This window comes from Saccostrea cucullata, unplaced genomic scaffold (assembly GCF_032062105.1).
Source record: "Saccostrea cucullata isolate Sc308-1 unplaced genomic scaffold, CSIRO_AGI_Scuc_v1 ctg4225, whole genome shotgun sequence".
In the NCBI taxonomy this organism is placed as follows: domain Eukaryota; kingdom Metazoa; phylum Mollusca; class Bivalvia; order Ostreida; family Ostreidae; genus Saccostrea; species Saccostrea cuccullata.
In genome coordinates, this window is record NW_026931528.1 from 18,733 (window position 1) to 41,559 (window position 22,827).

General features: G+C 33.1%; 2 protein-coding genes across 3 annotated transcripts; both read right to left on the reverse strand.

Moving 5' to 3' along the window:
* Positions 1-1,124: 1,124 nt before the first annotated feature.
* LOC134232868 (uncharacterized) lies at positions 1,125-2,279 on the reverse strand. Its single transcript, XM_062714844.1, has 2 exons — positions 2,197-2,279; positions 1,125-2,074 (listed from the first exon to the last, which is right to left on the reverse strand). The coding sequence occupies exons 1-2, from the start codon at positions 2,272-2,274 to the stop codon at positions 1,166-1,168; spliced, it is 987 nt and encodes a 328-aa protein (XP_062570828.1). The 5' UTR covers positions 2,275-2,279; the 3' UTR covers positions 1,125-1,165.
* A 979-nt stretch (positions 2,280-3,258) lies between these two features.
* On the reverse strand, positions 3,259-20,964 carry LOC134232865 (copine-8-like). Of its 2 annotated transcripts, none has more exons than XM_062714841.1 (21): positions 20,875-20,964; positions 19,807-19,898; positions 19,410-19,497; positions 19,208-19,311; positions 18,951-18,990; positions 18,579-18,655; positions 18,216-18,247; positions 17,449-17,477; positions 17,097-17,200; positions 16,512-16,616; positions 15,898-15,939; positions 14,703-14,778; positions 14,382-14,435; positions 10,281-10,342; positions 9,790-9,945; positions 8,120-8,192; positions 7,656-7,783; positions 6,442-6,544; positions 6,266-6,323; positions 5,970-6,043; positions 3,259-5,689 (listed from the first exon to the last, which is right to left on the reverse strand). In XM_062714841.1, the coding sequence occupies exons 2-21, from the start codon at positions 19,887-19,889 to the stop codon at positions 5,534-5,536; spliced, it is 1,644 nt and encodes a 547-aa protein (XP_062570825.1). In that variant the 5' UTR covers positions 19,890-19,898; positions 20,875-20,964; the 3' UTR covers positions 3,259-5,533. The 2 variants fall into 2 exon arrangements, with proteins under 2 accessions (XP_062570825.1, XP_062570823.1); XM_062714839.1 differs by having other exon boundaries at positions 9,790-9,948.
* Positions 20,965-22,827: the final 1,863 nt, after the last annotated feature.

Consider the following 22,827-nt stretch of genomic DNA (forward strand, 5'->3'; position numbering starts at 1 on the left):
GAAAAAAAAATTTTTGAAAATGTTTTTGTTACATTTTATAACAATGTTATGATAACATTTGTTGAAATATTTCACTAAAATGTTTTAAAAACGTTTAAAAAACCATACAAAATCACGTGATTATAACATTGTTCAAAAATGTTTTCGTAACATTTTAAGAAAATGTTCCAGAAACATTTGCTGAAATATTTCACTAAAATGTTTTAAAAACATTTAAAAAACCATACAAATTCACGTGATTAAAACATTATTGAAAATGTTTTTGCAACATTTTAAGAAAATGTTCTGACAACATTTTGCTGAAATATTTCACTAAAATGTTTTAAAAACGTTTAAAAAACCATACAAAATCACGTGATTAAAACATTTTTAAAAATGTTTTCGCAACATTTTGAAAATGTTTTAAAAACATTTTTAAAATGTTTTTGTGTTAGCTGGGAGCTGTCATGTATTTATAAATTGTTTGTAACTGTATGAAAATCTTACTGTAATCTCGGAAATTGTACATATGTAGATCCGTGTCTAATCTGTGACTCAAACGCATAAAAGAATATCTGAAGCAGTAAAATTCCAAGCATGTTTCCATAGTATTTTTATGGTACTCACTCGTAACGAATTTTGTTTAGCTGATTGGTCAGTTAGAGAGTATCGCCAGTGCCTCGATTAGCATATGAATTTATTCTTACGTCAGAAAATCTAGTTCCGTCGATCTGTTCATAATGCGAAAGGCCGGATAGATTTTACAGTTTTCTTAAAAATAGCATGTGAGCGCAGTTAGGTACAATTTTCTCCTTTTACAAATAGGTAGATTTCAATAAAATCCAGTGACCAGCTAAAGGAGAAAATTGTACCTAGCTGCGCTCGTATATTTTAAGGGCTTCAAAGAGTGGGGCGTGGTTAAAACGCAATAGGAATTGGATGTAAACATGATACCCCTACCCCAATAAAGGTTCTATATCTTTCAAATCACGTTTCTATTTTTGTTTAAAATAGTATTCTATAAAGGTACACATATCAGTGATTAGCTGCATGCAAAAATTTGAACAAAATCTAGACATTTATATTTTGTCAATTTACCGGGGGCCCCAAGTCACCTCATCCTTTATATACTTTATTTTTTCTGCTGTGAAAAAGATGATCCTTATTTGTATAAGTTCACTTTGGTTTAGTTTTCTTGCTCATCAAAGTACATTTCGTTTTCACTATTATTTTCAGCTGTAAGTGGTTCATTTTCTGGCTGGGGTTCCTCTTCTGTAATCGCCAACGGTGTTTTTTCTGCACTTTCACCTTTCAAAAATACCCCTTTCTTGAATTTCGCAACCAAAAACGACACAAGAAACAAACCAATGCCAAGAAAAATCAAAAGAAAATGAATCCAATTATCTTTCATAAAGTTCTCAATTTTCCCTAAAAAAGAGGGCTCTCGGGTCACTTGTATTTGGAAGTAAGCAGTTGTCCATTCCCTTGTTGAATATTCTTGAGACGTCACACACTTCCAAAAGCCAGTCATTTTGGGCAGCGCGAAATCTACACAGTCTTCGAAGATAGAGGTAGCCGGGATACCGTTTGGAAACACAGTATACGAATTGTTAATGATCCAGTTACGTTTTGTATACAGATACGCGTGTCCAATACCCGCACTGTTACACTGCACACAGAATCTTTTGCCATACTTAACGATTCTAGGGCGTGGCCTGAGTGGTTTGACCATCAGTGAATACACGCCTACTGTCTTTACTAAATATGGCTGATATTCTATTTGACAAAGATACGTGCCGCCATCCTTCAACAGTATCTTTCTAAAAGTTAGTTCACCCTTTTTATGCACAATTCTTCCTCTATCAGTTGAAAGCCGCATTCCATTATGGACCCATCGAAATTTCGACTGCCTAAAATTACTTATTATCTTATCTGTGACGTAATTACTGCAGTCTATTGTATAACGCGATGCTTCTTGAACCGAGAGGGCATTCAGGGAATCTCTTATGTGCTCGTTCACAAGTCTGGTGAAACTCTCCGGAAATGGAATCACTTTGTTGGCATTTTCAGGATCATCCTCCAGTATGTCCACGTTCTACATATAAGCGAAAAAACACTTGAAAAGAGTTAATATGAAAAAAGTTATGCAACATATAAACTCCTTAAGCTTGTTACCAATTTAAAAGTTATCAAAAAAATTCATTATAAAAAGTTTACCTGTTTATTAGTCTTTTTACAAAATACAGAAAGAAAACATAGGTGACAAAAACAGATAAAGAAACCAAAAGGCGACATTCTTTTTGAAAGGTGACGTCATAATTGAAATGACGTCAAAAACGTAATGATCGTTTTGCCGGATCCGATAATTTCAGACCTCATTGAATCAAATGCTGACTGACGTTTTTCATACTAACTATTAGTCCATTATTTATTCACTGAATTGACGACGGATTTTCCCGTTATTTTCCTATCATGACAAGGAGCACACGGCGGGTGTGACCGGTCGGCAGGGGATGCCCACTACTCCATGACACCTGATCCCACCTTTGATGTTTTGAAGGTCCTCGTCCGTGTCTGCTCTGCTCCTATTTTGTACTGTTTCATGGACTTTGATATTGAATACTGTTCGTTGTCTCCATATCCTTCATATTTCAGACTGAGAACGAATAAGATTTTCTGCATAAGTTTTGCTTTATCTGCATCCAATAAAGTCTGCGGAGATAATAGTTCAAAATAAATAGTCTATGTTATCCTGGCTTTTTCATGATTTTGATGTTTTTCTTGGCACTTAAAATATGAAAATCGTTAAAAAAAACCTTGGAAACGTCAGATATTACGAACCAAGGGGATGAATGATCGTATAACAGGAAATGCGTAAGTCTGTCACTGGTGTTAATATGTGTCTATCCTCAATACTTATGAATTACACGTACTGATGTAAATCACATATATATGGTAAATTTTTGTTGCCAACATCATTTGCCGGGGACTTGAGGAGAAATATCGACTAACTCCCCCACCCACCCACACACACAGAGAGACAGAGAGAGAGTTTTCCTTGAATGGCGTTTTAACAGAGACCTTATTAAACGATAATTGATTGGCGTCAGTTCCATTAAGAATTGTGAGTAAACTGTACTATCTAAGAGCTACGGAAGTGTTTATAACAACCACGTACGGCTCTATCTTTTATTATTCTGTTTTAACAAATTGATTTAACAAATTAATTTATTATTACAAAGAATATTTTAAGAATTTCGCCAGCTATAACCAACTCTCTCTTTCTCTCTCTCTTACAGCTAATTAATGGTGATATTTAACTATATTCAAGTGAAATTAAAATAAAATTTAAAAGGTGCATGATTTCTGAAGTTTATTTGCAAAATTTTTAAATATATAATTATATAGATCTAATAGTAAAAGTAAAAAAAAAAATATTGAAACTTTTCAAGATATACTGGTATCAGTATTAGTTTTAAATATTATGTTACATCTTAAGAACAGCAATAAATACAAGAGGACCAGAGGCCTTAACGGTCACCTGAGTAAAATAGAATACGACCCTGAAAAGGATCCATAAAAACATGGTTTCATAATTATGAAATAAAGGAACATAAACTGATATTATAGTGTGATACATTGCTTAAAATCGAGAGAAAAAAGGCAACCAAGGATCAATAAAAAGGTCAAGCCTGAGGGTGATGCTGTCATTTACCAGTGTTTGTCAGACTGTCGCCTAAACTATCTATTGTTACTAACATTCAGTTGTAAACAACGAACTAGTGCTTTCACAAACTGCTGTAGTCTAGCGAAGAATTTGAAAGAATTGCTGCATTTTTACTGTATAATTAGGAAGTAGTGGCCATAAATTCATAATCATTGTCCCACTGATTTTCCTATACCAAAACTGTTGAATCCCCTTTTTGAGAAGAAGCCATATAAATCCTGTTGAATTTCTAACAATGCACAAAAATGAACAAAAACAGATTGCAATTGGTCACCTAAGTGACTCACATAACCTAAAACTGAACTTAAACACATTTATTGCAATGAACATTTCTAAAATGCATTCTAAAATCACAGAATTGCGTGTTTTACAAACTTCAACAGCTTCACAGCTAAAACTGAACACAGGAAACTAAAATCAAAGTGTTGGTGCTGCAGTACACATGTATCTAACCAAGTTAGAAGTTAACAAAAGAATAAGCAATTAAAAACATTTGCTATGCTTACATCAATTTGTACAAATTAGGAAAATGAATTACATCTTAATGTATTGAGCATTGTTGAGCATCTGTTAAAGAGAAAATAACTGTGTACATTGAGTTGATTAATATTTATACTATAGTCAGTTCAAAGTCATTGGATGCTGCATTATAAGCATACTGTAGACGTATTTTTTTCCACGGAATCATAATTCCGCGGAATCTTAATATCTTTTTAATCTACGGATAGAAAATAACGTGGATTTCTTAGATTGTCACTATATGCCTTACATTTATAAAAAGTACGCTTGGAAAAATTTCCGCGGAAAATTTGTGGCCGCGTACATAGCGTAAATTAATACCACGTGGAAAAAAAGTACTTCTACAGTATTCAAAATCAACAGTTATCCAAGCTGTGTTCAATTCAAAATCAACAGAGATCTAAACTGGAGGTAGTCCAAAATTAATTGAGATACAAACTGAAACCAATGCACAGTCAATATATATCCAAACAGCATCCAGTTTAAAGTCTGTACTCAACAGATGCCACATCCAATGTCCATCAGTGAGTCTTCTCAATTGCCCTTAGTGACAATAAAGAAAGTGAAAAATATCTCACACAGTCATTTAAAGATAAAAATAAATTGTATAAAATGTATTACATAAAAATGTAAAAATTACATAAAAAAATTATAATTATCAGTCTAAACCTAAAGAGAATGCCATAAAAGGTATATAAGCAACAGAATCACCAACCTAAATGTCTTGACAATGTATATTGCACATTAAGAATGTTTAAAAAATTCTAGTATGAAATCACAGCAAATGTCTCTATTCCTACAGGAACCTACATTTAGGCTTTAATTAAATACTGCAAGATAAAGCTGTGAAATTATAAAGGAAAGAATGGTTGTTTCAAAGACAAGTACATAAAACAATGTCAAAACATCTACAGAATGTTAAACTACAAACTATATTGTTCACATGGGCAATATTAACACCTCTTTTCAGATACTGCCTTTTCTACACATGGCTGATATTTCTTATTAACACACTTACATGAATTGATACAAGTAAATGTAAAAGCACCTGCAAAATCAAGGAGATATATACAGTGTACATGTACAGATCCCTAGTAAATCTAAAACCAATAATTGTTAAGAGCATAATACATCAATTCACTATGAATACACCCTGAATTAACAGCACTAATACATCAATTCACTATGAATACACACTGAATTAACAGCAGTAAATTAATTAAAAAGAATTATTGCATTAAAAATCTTAGAAGCATTTGAAGTCTGTAAACATGATAAATGATATCTCTACTTCAGGGATATGTAGCTCTATGGTGGGGCAGTAGCCGATATCCTGGGTTTTACATTGTGCTTTTTCATGTACGACAAAAACTGATCCGGTATTTCTGCCAGCACTTCTTTAGCTAGGGCTGCTTGACTCAACGTCATGTTACCAAGGTTTAGGAAGTCATTAAATGGAACAAACTATGGGGAAAAAAATTAAAAACTTTAGTTACATCTAATTAGAAAAATCACCATGGCAACATCTGGAGTTGTTTTACATAATTAAAGAAAATTTAAATGGAACAATTATCTGATTGAATGGAACATAAAGATCTCAACACCACTAGAAGTGTTTAAAAGCATTCTATCATTTAGAATTACCAGATTGAACAGTACTTAAAAAGCTCAACAGCATTACAGAAATAATCTTATCATTAAGAACTTGATAAAACAGTGGACAAGTAGCAATACGTTACAATACCTGTACAATATCTCTCTCTGCGTACACTCCATTGTAAGATAGTCTGACATCATCACCGTCCAAAATATTCATAGCTGAAATAAGTAATTCAGTTAAATACAGGAAGCAAGTTGTCTCATCTTCCTAATATTAATAGTCAAAGAATGCCAGAAAATAGTAATTTCTTTAGAAACATGAACTGTATTTTTTTTCTGAATGTGTGTGTACATGTTTAACATCTTCAAAATATGTGATATAACAAACTGTTACTGAAAATAATGCCTTCTAAATGTAGTGACATTTTATATCACACATACCAGTAAAATCAGCGTCCCCTACACCAACAATGATAATGGACATAGGGAGTCTGGAGGCCTGCAAGTTAAACGCACAATAATGACAAAAACAATGGATTGGACATTGTACAAGGTCTATTTAACTTACTGTAGTTATTAAAAATAAACTGTGCTTACACTAAACTAACTGTACTCACGTTAACAATAGCCTGCTGGGTTTGCTGCATGTCTGTGATCACTCCATCAGTAATGATAAGCAAAACAAAATACTGACTGCCATCTTGTATTGCCTGAGCAAATCTGAAAGAAATAAGTACAGTGTGCACTATATGCAAGAACCATACTATTGGAATTCAATTGTGTTGAATACCTGTGCTTTTCTTGAGATTTTTTCTCCATTTTTTTATATTGTAATGAATTTCAATGTAAAACTTTCATTACCAAATATGATCCTACTCCATCCCAAAGGTTCTGATTTATCAAAATTACCTAGTATATTCTGAATCAATACAGACTAGACAGACTGACAAAGACTTTTACATGGCCAAATAGTTCCCATTTACAAAACACACACTCGATGACAATATGTAACTTTAAAAAAACCTTTACAACACCAGTTTTTACCTGAGTACATGGTTTATGACATGGTATAAGTTAACACCTGTATTTACCTGGCTACATGGTTAATGACAAGGTGTAAGTTAAGACCTGTATTTACCTGGCTACTTGGTCAATAACATGGTATTATTAGTTACATACTTTTAGTGACAGGGTACAGGATGAAACCTGGTTAGTAAATTTCATACCTGGCGAGGCGGAGCCGAGTCAGGTATGAAATTTACTAACCAGGTATCATCCCGTACCCTGTCACTAAAAGACTATGTAACGAATTTACCCCACCGATGAAACATTTACGTATTATCTGTGGTTTATCAATATCTTTCTCTGCTAATACTGTGCCTATTATGCCGTCACGTTGTGTTTGTGACGTAATACATCGACCGGGTATAGATTTACAACTGACCGGGTATAAGTAATCCACCTCCTTCACGTGACAGACTATAACCAATCGTAAGCCAGGATTTCACGGGAAAATCAAAAGAGGTGGGGTTAAAGTTAACAAATGTATTTACCTGGCTACATGGTTAATGACAAGGTGTAAGTTAAGACCTGTATTTACCTGGCTACTTGGTCAATGATGGTATAAGTTAACACCAGTATTTACCTGGCTACGTGGTTAATGTCAAGGTCTGTATTTACCTGGCTACTTGGTCAATGACAGGGTATAAGTTAACACCAGTATTTAACTGGCTACTTGGTTAATGACATGGTTTAAGTTACATGTAACACCAGTGTTTACTTGGCTACATGGTTAATGACAAGGTATCAGTTAAAGAACACCTGTATTTACCTGGCTACGTGGTTAATGACGGAGGAGAAATTTGTAGGGCCGTACAGTTGGACATTCTTCAGTGAGTTGTAGTATGCCTGCAGGACTCCCTCTACTCCCTGACAGAATGGGTTGGAGGGGTTAAAATTCTACAATATATCAAAGAAAGTGTTGTTAAAAATTGGGAACTGTTGCATCTCTCTGATTAAAAAAAATCTGGTGTAATTGTAACAATTGTATTTCATTAATTGAAACATTTACAATTGTACATATTTATACTAAAAAAATATGTCATTTAACCTACAAGTCAAGAGGCAAAGGGGACTATTGCCAGTGCTGATATTACAGATAGTTTACTAGTTTGGATTTTAACATCCATTAAATATAAATATACCCTTAACTAATTTTATTCTTGGTTTTCATCATATCTATTTATGCATCTGGATTTGATTATAAAAAGTATAAAATTAATTTCAAATTGTTACCAATGCAAACTCGTGGTGAACAGAGCCATCACTCATTCTTGCTCCAAATCCCAGGGCTGGAAACAGCTTATCACTGAAGAAAAAGAAGTTATTCTGTAAAATATGTGTACAAAAAGGATCAATTTTAACACCCCTGTTACAACGCACTTTGAAAAATTACGCACTTTGAAAAAATTTTTCAAAGTGCGTTAAAATTTGGGACCAAGCTAACGCACTTTGAAAAAAATATTTTTTTTCAAAGTGCGTTAATATCGACCATATTAACGCACTTTCAAAAAAATGTAAAGATTGATCAAAATTCCTTCAAATAATCGGTATGATAAATAACAGATCCTGGTTTGATAACTTTTTTATCATAAAGTCACTGTAGGACCTGAGATATTGACGTTTTAAATATTTAAGGTTTTGAAAAAATAAAAGGGAAAATTAAAGGGTCTTGAAAAAAGAGTGACGATTTTTTAAGTTCATCAATTCGTTTCTTCTTTTTTTTTTAATTCTAGTCTTTGATAAGTAGATGTAAAGGTGTATAGGGGGCACTAACAGAGGACAGCTTCAAGCAACTTTGCATTTATCATAATAAAAAGGGGCCAATTTGATTGTTCAAAACTATGAAAATTCTTTCTCTCTCATAAGTTTAACCGTACTTAAAAATTTCTAGTTTTCATCTGTTTTAATTAACTCATTTATTTTTGAAAGTTTTCAACATCATACCAGTTAGGTAAATACATAATTATATGAATGCTTTGAGTATAGCATAGACATCGAGACTGGGCGAAGGGCCAGGGGAGGGGATGGGGGGCTAAGCCCCCCACTTATTTTGGAAAGCTATATACATCGTATAAACATTGAAAATGCAGCGTACCTTTTTGAGGTTTATTGCTCCCCTCCCCCGTTTGTTACCGACACCTATACAGTGTATGTATTGGAAAGATAAAGATTTGGACTGAGGAATCTTATACCCGTCTTCTCCTCTTTTCGACGGGAGTAAATCAATTCATTTTTGAGGTTAGGGTTAGGCTTAGTTTTTTGAAAGAGAAATAACAAATAAAATCTTTCCATGACTAAAATATAATTTTTTTTTCAAAGTGCATTAAGTGTCTCCATGGTAAAATATATTGATGTAGAATCTTAACGCACTTTGAAAATTTTTTTTTCAAAGTGCGTTGAGTTGGTCCCAAATTTAACGCACTTTGAAAAAAATTTTCAAAGTGCGTTGATTTTGTCCCAATTTTAACGCACTTTGAAAATTTTTTTCAAAGTGCGTAATTTTTTCAGAGTGCGTTGCCACACACCCCCCTCCCCCCAACTGTACAGAAGCCTTGGAAATACTGAAATTTAACAATACAGTATATTGCCCATAAAATACTGTACCAAAAACTGTACAAAACATCAACAAGAAAAAAATTATGTTTTCTGATAAACAATTCAAATTGCAAGAGAATATACTATTTACCATTAATGTTGGTGTTCCACCATGATTCTTTGCATGGGTGAAATACATGTATATGTGACATTTTTTGTACAGCCAATAGATCAGATGTACATGTACGTTGTACTGTACAGTACACTGATCATGCAGATTGCAGATACGGATAAACAGGAAGAGCACTATAGAACAGGTATAATGTTAATCACACCTGGACATTCATTGTCATGTTTGGTTTCCATACCTGTCATAGTCCTGAATAATGTTTCCTACAGCTTGAATAGCCGCAGCGTACTGGTTTGGGGTTCCGTATGGGTTCAGGTAATGAAGAGATGAGGGAGAAGAGGGGTTTCCATTAGAGGCAGTGAAATCTATCGCTACTGTGAAGTTCATTTCAGTGCTACTAAATCAATAAATTTTTTTTTTCATTTTCAAATTTTAAATGATTTCAGTTAAAAATTTAGTTTCTGACAGTTGTACCTTAACATCAATTAAGTGTTGAATCATATTAAAATTCTCTTAAAGGTTTATTTTATCTCATTTTAAATTTACTTCTTAAGTTTTTAAGTTTAGAATACAAACATACACAAAAGGAAAAAAATATCTAGATGATTTTCCTTGTTATAAAAATTGAAAAAATCCACTAAGTTTTTGAAATTCTGCTAAGAACAGTAGATACCTGTTAACAGTTATCATTTGCAAAAAAAAATATATATATATTTGTTTTTTACTGACCCACTTTGTATGTAATCCAGAAACGAAAAGATCTGCTCTGATTTATAACTCAATAGTAGCACCTGCAATAAAAAATATTTAGATGTTTAAAAGAGAAAGACAGATGCAACATCAATCTAATTAAAACTAGTGCTAATTGTAACGGGGACCGTTACAGATGTTCCCCAAACGCTCCCCAACTCCCTTTTGATGCCATATTCCCTGTAAGCTTCATTAAATAAGACAAACTCTATGCATTTGAGACTTTATCAACGTTTACCCAGAAGTGTACCAAGTTCATTCAAATTTTAGCATTGCAAGCGTGCGCATAAGGACCATATCATCTTGTCTACACAATCTATATATTTTAATATACTAAATCAAAAAGTATTCAAAAATACGCTCATTCAAGTGTATTTTTGATTTTACTCATTTCACGTGCACGCACGTGACACATGTTCAAGGTGACCATACCTTAATGTAGAAGTCTATTACATCTATCTATGTTGTAAATCCCACCCCGTTTGCTTAAAAACCAAGGGAGTTATAGCTATTTAAAGTTTAAGCCAATCAGATTGCAGCGCACGTGCATGCACGTGATTTCATGATTATTGATACAGTATGTATCATGTTGTAGGATATCCTAATGCATGGTTATGTTCAAAATTTCAAAGGATTTCGTCAAAAAACAAGAAAGATATTGAGACTTTAGTTTCAGCCAATCAGAGCGAAGCGCACGTGCATGCGCGTGAGATCTTGCTATTTTGATCATGTCATATTGTCTATGCTTCTAAAATATCTTTATATTATGAGTTTCAAAGCATTTCATCAAAAATGTAAAAAGTTACGCCTATATCAATTAAATCGGTCATTTCACGTGTTGCACGTGCACGCTCTTGCAAGCACGTGCGCGCAAAATGACCTTCGTTCCGCAAATCTACATAACATGCCTACTGACCCTAAAAAGGTTTTACCTAAGTCGGATGTGTAGTTTACAAGATCACTCCCGGACAAAAAAGTACCCAGGAAGAAGAAGAAGAAGAAAAATAATAATAACTAGAAAGTCTGCTATTGCAAGCAATAGCATATGTCGCCCCGTTTTGGACAAGACTTTCATTTTTATCATCACTAAAACAATGGCCCATTAGCTAAGCTTTGACAACCATCCAGTCGTATGATAAGTTCTTTCCGTAAGAAACGGAAGACCTTAATTGGGTACATCCCACTCATTATTTTTAGAATCTGTAGGAGAAGAAAGTAGTGCAGGAAAAAAATTACAAGTCCAAAATTGCAGAGTTGCATACAAGAAATTGGGCAGATGTACTGAACTGAGTCTCATACTTGTTAATTGGCAGTATCTTTCCTACCAAAAATGCTTGGCAAATATTAAATATTAAGAAGATCAGCCGAATTATTTTGTGTATTAAAACGCCAGTGAGAATTCAGAAAATTCCCTACTTTTACTTTAATTTGTAGAGGTTCGGCCGGAAAACGAATCTGACATGCCACCTTCAATTCAAGCATTTCTGCACTGTACAGGTCTGGTGTTTCTTATGAGTTGATAAATCATGTGTAAACTTTCTCAGTTTAGCGGAATCATGAACATTTTCGGCGAGATGAATGTTTTGTTTACAGTAGTGATCAAGGCTTAGCGCACCTGTATAGGAGCGGATCCAAAGATTTATGAATGAATAAAAACTATGGAAATAACGTACCAATTTTCTAATTTATTCTTGCACTATTTAATGAAATTAATAATATACAAGTAATAGATATACCAAAAAACGCGAAATGCCAATAAATGAAGTTGACAATCGTAATTTTTTATATAGAAAAAACAAAATAATTATAAAATCTAGAGACAAGACAGAAGAAGAATGACTGTTGGCAAACTATCAAATCACATCAGGAGAACTGAATTTTATGAATGAAACTTTTAAAACGTTACCTGTAAATTGTATATGTTATATCTGTGTATTCTACCTGGCAGTGCGCTTCAAAAAGGGGGGGGGGGGGTTGTCTTGAACATAGTACCTTACGTTTGAACGGTAAGGGCTAGGGCTTTCGTATTTCAAATATGTAATCCTTGTGAAAAGAACTTTTATTGGACACCAAGAACTTTGACCCTTTGACCTAGACCTTGGAGAACACATGTGTACATCTGAATCTTTTTTTCTGTTTCGTTTCTATGACAACTGTGAGCGACTCATTACAATTATTTTGAAAGTAGAAATCACTTTTACACATTGCAAGGAATAAACACTGAAAGTTTCAAAACGATTGCCTGCGTAGTTATTGAGAAAATCGAAATTAAAGAATTTTAACTTTCACCTGGTTTCCATGGCAATAATCGATTATTTGAAAATTTTAAATGCGAGTTGCATCACTACAGATACTAATCATTAAAATAAGAAAAGTTTTATGACGAACGTTTAAGGGACCAGAGAGAACACTCTCGGACAAAATTTGTCGCTTTTTACAGGTTTCCATGGCAACGGTAGACATATTGGAACTGAACAACCTCACTGCACAACTACAACCAGTGATCGTCCTTTGAGGAAAGTTTCAGGAAGATTGTCCCAGCCATCTCCGAGAAACAGCCTGGATAAAAAAAACATGCGTACAATATCAATATGTCGTCCCCGACTTCGTTCGGGGCGACATAATAATAACTCCTGAATTTTTCCCATCAATAACTCCTGAATTTTCCCCTTCAATTCAAGCATTTCTGCATTGCAGAGAGCTGATGTTTGTTATGAGAAGATAAATCATGTGTAAACTTTCTCAGTTTAGCGGAATCATGAACATTTTCGGCGAGATGAATGTTTTGTTTACAGTAGTGATCAAGGCTTAGCGCACCTGTATAGGAGCGGATCCAAAGATTTATGAATGAATAAAAACTATGGAAATAACGTACCAATTTTCTAATTTATTCTTGCACTATTTAATGAAATTAATAATATACAAGTAATAGATATACCAAAAAACGCGAAATGCTAATAAATGAAGTTGACAATCGTAATTTTTTATATAGAAAAAACAAAATAATTATAAAATCTAGAGACAAGACAGAAGAAGAATGACTGTTGGCAAACTATCAAATCACATCAGGAGAACTGAATTTTATGAATGAAACTTTTAAAACGTTACCTGTAAATTGTATATGTTATATCTGTGTATTCTACCTGGCAGTGCGCTTCAAAAAGGGGGGGGGGGGGGTTGTCTTGAACATAGTACCTTACGTTTGAACGGTAAGGGCTAGGGCTTTCGTATTTCAAATATGTAATCCTTGTGAAAAGAACTTTTATTGGACACCAAGAACTTTGACCCTTTGACCTAGACCTTGGAGAACACATGTGTACATCTGAATCTTTTTTTCTGTTTCGTTTCTATGACAACTGTGAGCGACTCATTACAATTTTTTTTAAAGTAGAAATCACTTTGACACATTGCAAGGAATAAACACTGAAAGTTTCAAAACGATTGCCTGCGTAGTTATTGAGAAAATCGAAATTAAAGAATTTTAACTTTCACCTGGTTTCCATGGCAATAATCGATTATTTGAAAATTTTAAATGCGAGTTGCATCACTACAGATACTAATCATTAAAATAAGAAAAGTTTTATGACGAACGTTTAAGGGACCAGAGAGAACACTCTCGGACAAAATTTGTCGCTTTTTACAGGTTTCCATGGCAACGGTAGACATATTGGAACTGAACAACCTCACTGCACAACTACAACCAGTGATCGTCCTTTGAGGAAAGTTTCAGGAAGATTGTCCCAGCCATCTCCGAGAAACAGCCTGGATAAAAAAAACATGCGTACAATATCAATATGTCGTCCCCGACTTCGTTCGGGGCGACATAATAATAAGAAACAGAGTAAAAACAATATGTTCCCCAACTTCGTTTGGGGAACATAATTAAACTTGTACTTTTGATCATCCATGTTGTGCTTCATTGGCTCCCATTGAAGCCTACAGAAGAGGGAAAAAATACAAATAAATTTTGATTTTAAAGGAACTGTTTAATTCACAAAATGGCTGGAAATATTTGTTTTATGCAGTATAATCCCCAAGTAAACAATGTCAGATTGAAAAAAAATGTGTGTGTAGAATTACCTCCCCTGAATCTTTATATTTCTTTTTCTTTGCCTGTTTCTTTGGGTGTATAAGCTAACAAAAGAAAGATTCATCTTATTTGACATGTTCAGAATCTTGGTGTGAAAATACTCATAAAATCAATGTCTCACTTTAATATTCATTAAAAGAGGAAGAGTTATATAAAATGTCACATTTTTTTCTCACATAAAGATCACATTTTTTCTCACATAAAGATCAAATTGATGAATAAGTTGATGTAAATATAAATCTCCCAAAAAATTACAAACTCTCTTTCAAATCATTAACCAGGAGACAATCAATAATGGCAAAATATCTTACTAGAAAAACATTGGAAGAACAAGGACCCCTTGACAATTCTCGGAGATTTGTTGTAAATTCTCCAATTAAGTCGTGCCTTAAAAAAATACAGATAAAAATACAAAATTTATCTATGATGAAAATGTTTCTACAACTTTCAGAAGTTGATTTCATTTTTTTTTAAAATAATGAATCGATACTTGGAGCAAAAAGATTATCATTCCCCTTCTAAATCAAATTAAGCACTTAACAGATGGATATATTTATATAATAGTGTTGCATTATGCATGTACTATGCCTAAATAGTAGGCAGGGTTTGACACATGGTGCACGAGCCGGAGGCGAGTGCACTATGTGTCAAACCCTGCCTACTATTTAGGCATAGTACATGCATAATGCAACACTATTGTTATTATTATGCTGACTGTTGTTATTATTTATGCGGCAATCCATTTGATTTTTTCCTGAAAATAATGGTGGTAATACAGCGCACTTGCAAAAACTCATTCAAAATCTTCATGCTAAAATTGGTTGCATGCTTAGTTATTTTGGTTACTAGTATTATTTCTAAATAGGTCGGGATTTTCTGTCCCAAAGATACTCATCTTTATTTTCTGTTTTGTAAGTAAGACTGATTTGTTTACAGAGGTGGATTCTCATTGATAATTTTCTTTTACATCCTTCAATCAAGCGCTATATAAAAAGCGTTTTAATGACCCCATGATATCAATTCATCTAACGATCTGTATGTAATTAGTTTGAAACTTTGTTGTACACATTTATCTAAGATTCCTTAGAATAAATATACTAAGTAACTGTTTTCAAATAATATTTGTCTATTTTCTCCTTCTTGTGTCAATTGTATAAATTAAGTTTATATATTTAATAAAATTCTCCATATCAGTGATCGTCTCTGTGGCGTAATCGATAAGGCATCGGACTGACAACCTCATGGTCGTGAGTTCAATTCTCGGTGGGTGCATTGAAGAATTTTATTCAGAAAATAAGGCCGTGCACTATTTCGGCATAGTATGCTTAAGCTATATAAATCCTTAGACCACTATGCGAGAATAGTAGGGTATGGGTTATATAGAGACAAACTGACAAGAAGCATAATAATATAATATATTACACTTATAACGAAGCATTATTTCATGCGTGGCTCTTTGTTATGAGCATGTTATACTGTAAATTCATTTAAAAACCTTGTACATACCCTCCATCTTTGTCCCAGTCATAACATTCAAATTTAATGCTCCTAAAATGTAGAATAAATAAAATGCAAAAAATCTTTATTTCATAATACCAAGCATATTAATGCTTTCTTCCATTCTGAATACCATATAAGTCGAAATTTTAGCGAGACGCAAATTTAGCGAATTCTATCTAAAATCTGGTATTTTATTCTTAGCGAGAAGTAATTTTAGCGATTTTAAAATGCTAACTAAAGAAGCTATTACAAATAATACGCAATTAATTTTTAGCGATATTCAATTTTAGCGATGTCAGCACCTTTGCTAATAATGCCAAAATTAAATCCTTGCTAAAAATTCTACTTACATGGTATTTAAAAATCACAAATCTGTATACATTGTACATGTAGTTGTATGCTTAATTTTTTAAATATCTATATTTTTTAGAATTTTCCCAATTATGAAGAAAAAAGATAAAGAAATGTATTTACTAGATTTTATAATCTTGAAAAAGATTTGACTAAAAATACTCACACACATACTTTATAACAAAAGGAAATTATTATGAGCCCATAACCCAACATTGAATGTTTTACATTACCTACAGCTACAATGTATGTATATTTCCTAGCCTCACCTGTCATAGTCTCCATTACACAAGGCCCTGGACATGATTGTAAAGGGTCTCCAGGTAGGATTTAACGTCTTCATGATGACTTCTGTTCTGTGTACCACAGTGTAACTACAACAACAACAAGAAAAGTCTGTATAGTGTACATTCTTAATTCCATAACTATAAAGGACTATAGAAAAAAAAATCATGCATGGAAAAGATAACTTTTAAACAAGGGAAGATAGAGATTTTATATAAGAACATGGGGAGGTACAGTATTTATATATGAAAAACACTACCTTTAACAATTTTTTCTAAAAGTACCTAAATTTCCCCTGTATCTTTACCTACAAGTTTTCAAAATTTTTAATAAGAGAAATTTTTATTTTACTAGTTCATTACCACAGAAAATACCATAATATTAGCATTCTTGACTTCATTATCAAGACCTAAACCAAGAAGTTTGACCTACTTTTAATTAAGAAGAGACGGGGCTTTATTTATTCATTTTTACATTACTTCTATAAATGTGGTTATAGAGGAGGGCACCATAGCTCACTTGTTATCTTCATTCATTATAAATAATGAGAAGGGGTTCGTTTAACTCACCTGCCATCTTCATTAACTCGGGATAACTGTAAATAAGGATCAGACTTTCCAAAGAAATCCTTCTTATCCAGATGACTAGCTCGGAAATGAAGAGTTATCTCCTCCTGAATTTGAAAACGAGACGAAAGCAACTTTAAAAGAAATTTTGTGTGACTAAGCGTCAAGCTAAATTTAAAAATGAGAGAAAACTATCAAATTTTTAAAATTTTCTATAGATGTACATGTATAATTTAAAATTTTCATTTTGCTTCTTTTCAAATATGTAAATGAGAACAAATTTTATCATTTTAGGAGAGATACATGCTGCATGTAACAGGAACCAACACCTCTGGCTGTGATTAAAACAACAAACCTTGCAATTGCTTAGCTCCTCTCCTCTGACTGTAAAACAAACAAACATACACACAGGTCAGCAACATATCTAAAGGGTGTCTCATGCTGAGTTTACAGATACATTGTACCGACATAGGTTAAATACTCATTAAGGTAATAACTTAGCTTCAAAACAAGGATAAGACATGTGTATACATGTAGTCTACATTTTAACTATAAATAGATTGTACTAGTGAACTGCTAGCTACTGCTGCTCCTGAATTTATTATGAACAATGCCTTATTCTTTCATTTAGAACTACATGTAAATACATGACACATGTGTAAGTGCTAAGAAATAAAATTAATATACATGTAAGAAGCAGTAATGATATGCTACATATCATCATCATATCCTGAAAATATCACAATTCTTTTTTTCAAAACCAAGCATATGTTAAAAGATTTAACTGTAATTATGGAAATATTATATTTCATCTTCCCACATACTGATGTAGCTAGATTATTTAAAAACTTCCAAATACTGATATATAAAATGTGCACATTCTCTAAACAGTTGGGCCTATAGCAAGTGTATCATACATGAAGATACATGTATCAATAATCAATCTGCAATATTTAGGTTCTCAATGCATTATCTTCTGATACATAGGCAAGTACATTGTTTTGTGGCAACACAAAGCAACAATCTTAGGCACGAAAAATCTATGTATATTTTATTAAATGAACATTTTCAAGCACCTTCAAACACCCATCAGCTCAATGAATTTATGGTACTTTAAATTACCTATTATTGTCCCATTCTTTCTCCTAGATCCCCTGCAAAGTGTATAAATTTAAACATCATTTAGTAAATTGTGTTCACAGAATTATCTGCAGGAGTCCATAAAGTATAAACAGAAGTTGTGAGTGTGGAACCAACCATTGTTTATCATTTATATTTAACTAAAAGAGCTCAAACACATCTGAGGCATCTCCCAGTTTTATTTATCTCTTACAGCAACAACTTCAAAACAATTATATTTTAGTGTTGTTCAAGATAGGTATAACCATTTAAAATTTTCATTTTCTAAAACATTTTCATTTCATATTTGGTAAATAAAATAATCAGCCAACATTTCCAATAATTAAATGAAAAAGCATAATTTACTGTAAAGGCTTTTCTAATTTCCCTCCTGGTGCCCCTACAATTTCTCCCAGGCTGCACTCCATCCGTCCAATAAAATCCTACAGCATAAAAGAATCAACAGCAGAAAGTTATCAATTATGTCCTACAGCAGAAAGCCCTCAATTACTTATGTTACCAATAAATATAGGCGATTATTTTGGTGTCTATCAATTGAATGATTTACATATTCTAAAAAGTGGATATGCTATTTGTGATGTGTATTTTTCTTTCATACTTCCACCCAGAAACAGAACAAAAAAAAAAACAAAACAAAACAAAAAACAAAAAACAAAGATGACTTTTCCCATCTCCAACATGTCCAAGCCTTTAACTGAGAAATAATAAATCACTTACATGATTTTTCAAATTATGAGAAGCAGAATCAACATCATATCTGAAATTGAAAAAAAAAATTCTTCCGTACTTAACTTTCAAGTTATTTTTTTGTATAATGTATTAACTTTAAATATACATCATAAAACAATGTATACATACACACTTTACTTTAGTTGTTATATATCTAAAATATGATTTTGAAATATATCTTAAGTTGATACATGATAGCTCTGACATTTGTAAAGACAGATTACAATTTTATTACATTTACTCACATTTCAAATTCAATGCTCTGTAATTCTTCAAAGAGGTAGGTGAGTGTAAATTTCTTGGCAAAGTTTGGATTGAGCTGGTTATCAATTGTTTCTGTTCTTCCGACCTAATTTCAAATCCATATAAACAGGATAAATAATTTCAGACTGTGCTCAGATTTCAAATATTGAAGTGATATTTTTTTCTTTTCAAAGATAGCCTTACCTCATAAAAAGTGTTAGTTTTTATATCTTTCATAAACAAAACACACATTGGGTCTGATTTAGAGAAAACATCCATGTCTGCTAAATTTCTGAAAGAAAAAAAACCCAGTAAACAATGTATATGATGTTGTGCAACAGTGCAAGTGAATTATCTACTGATTTAGAATTTTAATTTACTGGCTCTCAGTATAAACCTAATATTATAACAATGTCCTGCTGTTTACTGTTGACAAATAACTTACCTAGCCAGGTAAATTATTTTATTTATAAAAACTTTCCTAAACATGCTAAAGGTCTTTTGACAATTTTTACAACAAAGCAGAACAACAGTAAATCTGACATAAACATGACACTGATCTATATTCCCCCAGTCAATGGTGTAAGTATAAACCAGTTACCTGCACTGGACACTGATTTCCACCTGAGTAGCCGGGACAACAGCAGTGCCGGCCTGAAATCCACCTGGACCTGCAGTCGTCATGATGGTGTACTGAAAATCATGAAGAAATTTTTCACTATTGTAATGAAATTTGTGAATATGAAATATATAATTCTCTGATAGAATAGAATAACTATCTTTTCATTTGTTATTTGCCATCCTTGGCATTATTGTTGATTTAAGGGTTTGCCAACATTCATTTTGCAGGCTCAGCTTACCTTGCAAACATCATAAACATTTCACAGGTAAAAATCAGTTTCTGACAATTACATAAGCATCAAGGGTTGCAAATAATAAAAAAAATAGGAGACCAATTCCAAATAACAAACAATTAGGAGACCAATTCCAAACAACAAAAATTTATCATCCTCAGCAGTATACATCATGATGCATTGTACCAGGTGCTGATTCTGAGAGGGGTGCTTACAGCAACCATCCCCATTAAATCAAACAAAAAAATTTTAGGTCTCTATAGGCTCCACTGACAAATATAGCTGAATGGTGGTAAGATTACAGGTAATTAATACATGTATTCTGCATGTCAAAGTAAAGATCTCTTAATAATAGTCTTCGTGTTAACACGTTAAACTCTCAAAATCTCCAGGGAACTCTACCCCTGGTTCTTCATCCCTAGTCCTTTACCTGTTACGTAGCTGGGGACCTCAACCTAACAAGATCCCTAGGAACTAATAGCCATGCAGAACATCATAATCAACTTTGTATAAGTTCACAGGCGAAAAAGGGTGGGGCACTTGCTACATTTCCCTTTTGCAATATTTTGTCCTAGGAAGGGTAAATTTTTAAAAAAAATGTTTAACGAAACATATAAAAGTTTCTGGGCTTAGTACATTTTTACCGACTTCTAGGCCTAGTTCGGAAATGTGTTATGTCAATATCTGACTAATGTTGACTGAATTCAAATTGTAACATTACGTCGTTTGCCATTCAAAATAAGTCATATTGAAATATGCATTCACATATTTATGGAAATGATATGCCTTATGCTTACTGAAATTATTCTACTCACTTTGGCCTTTAGTTTATATGTGAAAGATATGTTAGATCCTCAATTTATTCTTGTAAACAACATTACGACATATTTTGAATTATCGTTCTTACTTTCTATATCCCGATCCCGATGAAAATTCTCAACAAAGGATGTCCGAAAAAAATACGATGGCTGAAGGATTAATGGCTAGGGAATTTTGCAATATTTTAACTGTATTGCAACGTGTACTGGATTATTTTCATTCTAAAATAAAAATGTCATTCTTTATTAAAAACGGAGACATATATTTATATTATTAAATAGATTTATTATGTGTCTAAGTTAGAAAAAAAAAAAAAAAACAAACAAACAAACAAACCAGGGAACAGGTGCAAAGGAAGAGCACATGGGCTTGTGTAGAGAAAAATAAAGCAGTTAGAAAATGAGTACCTCGGAGAAAAAACACTGTAATTATGTCTCAGGCACGTAGCATCGTTTTTGAAAGGGGGGGGGCAACCATAGAAAAAATTTTTTTTGCTTACCTGAAAAGAAATTTGGCCAAACTCGAAAATCCTATTTCGTGGAGGGGGGGGGGAGGGTATGGGGGTAGTGGCCAACTTTTTTTGAAGGCCAACTTCCTTTCACTTCCATTTTTTTTTTTTTTTTTTGCATACATTTCCTTCCTACATTTCATTCATATTACTATACTGTGGTAAGAAGTGGGGGGGGGGGGGACCAAACTTTCAATGGACATTTTCAATAGTAAAGGTAATGTTGGCCCCCCTGTTGCTACGTCCCTGTGTCTTGATAAGTAATCGATAAGGCTTTATTCCCGTGATCAAATTTAGTATTAGAAAACAATTCAGGCCTTATAATTAGTACGATTTTTAAATTTCGATTTTTAAAGTTAAGCACATTGGACACCTTTACTAATAATGTTATCATAAAGACCATAGAATATACGAAATGCTAACTGTAAAGCGAGGTTATTGTAATCCCTGTATTGAAAACTTATATGTCAGTAGCCTGCAAGCTCCAGACAGCTCAGTATTACGTTACGCTACAACTCCATATCATTATTCGTTGGGCACGAAAGTAGTCCAGGAGAATTGACACTGTATGGAGTTTGCAGTAGCCTGTCCCAATATAGAACTGAGCGTTATCAGAGAGCGTGTTTTTGACTACTGAATTAGACGAAAACGCAAAATGAAAGTGATACCCGGTAGCGCAGAACATCACTACATGTATAATATATAAAAGAAAAGTTATTTGATAATGTAAAAGTTGAAGATGTCTCCTTTATCATACATTTTGTAGTGTTGTCCATTGTCGCCTCTTGTCATTAAAAATCCAAAATGATGTTAAAAAGATGTGGTAGACACTGCAGTATGTTTAATTTCAATTTGTGGGATCCATGCAGTGTACATGCATTTAAATTTGTAGTCGAAAGCCACAGCAAGTATTTTTTCCTCATATCTATAGATGTTTTAAAATAAATTCTGCTTGAAGAAGCAGAAAAATAGGTTCGCTAACAAAGGTGGGCAAAATACGTGCCCATAGGAATTCCAACATTTTGTTTAAAGACTTTGTCTCCCAAGACCATGTAATTAGGGATTATCAAAGAGAAAGAGGGACCTCGGCATATGACACATTTCCTAAAATAAAAGCTTAAGAGAACTTGTGTATGGAATCAGAGTGAATTAAAAAAAATTTTTTTGTTAAAAAACTACAAGAAATAAAAATGTCGTGGTGAACGGGAATATTAAGTGTACACTATGGCACGCCAAATACACAAACATGAGCAAAACCTAGTTTCACAATTGATAAACTAGGTTTATCGACTGTAAACTATAGTTTACAAACCGTAAACAATAGTTTACGATTCGTTAAGTATAGTTTTCATCTGTAAAACTATATTTAACGGTTGTTAACTATAGTTTACGAATGCTAATCTTAGCTTATATGTCTGTAATAAAACGTTAACAATAGATT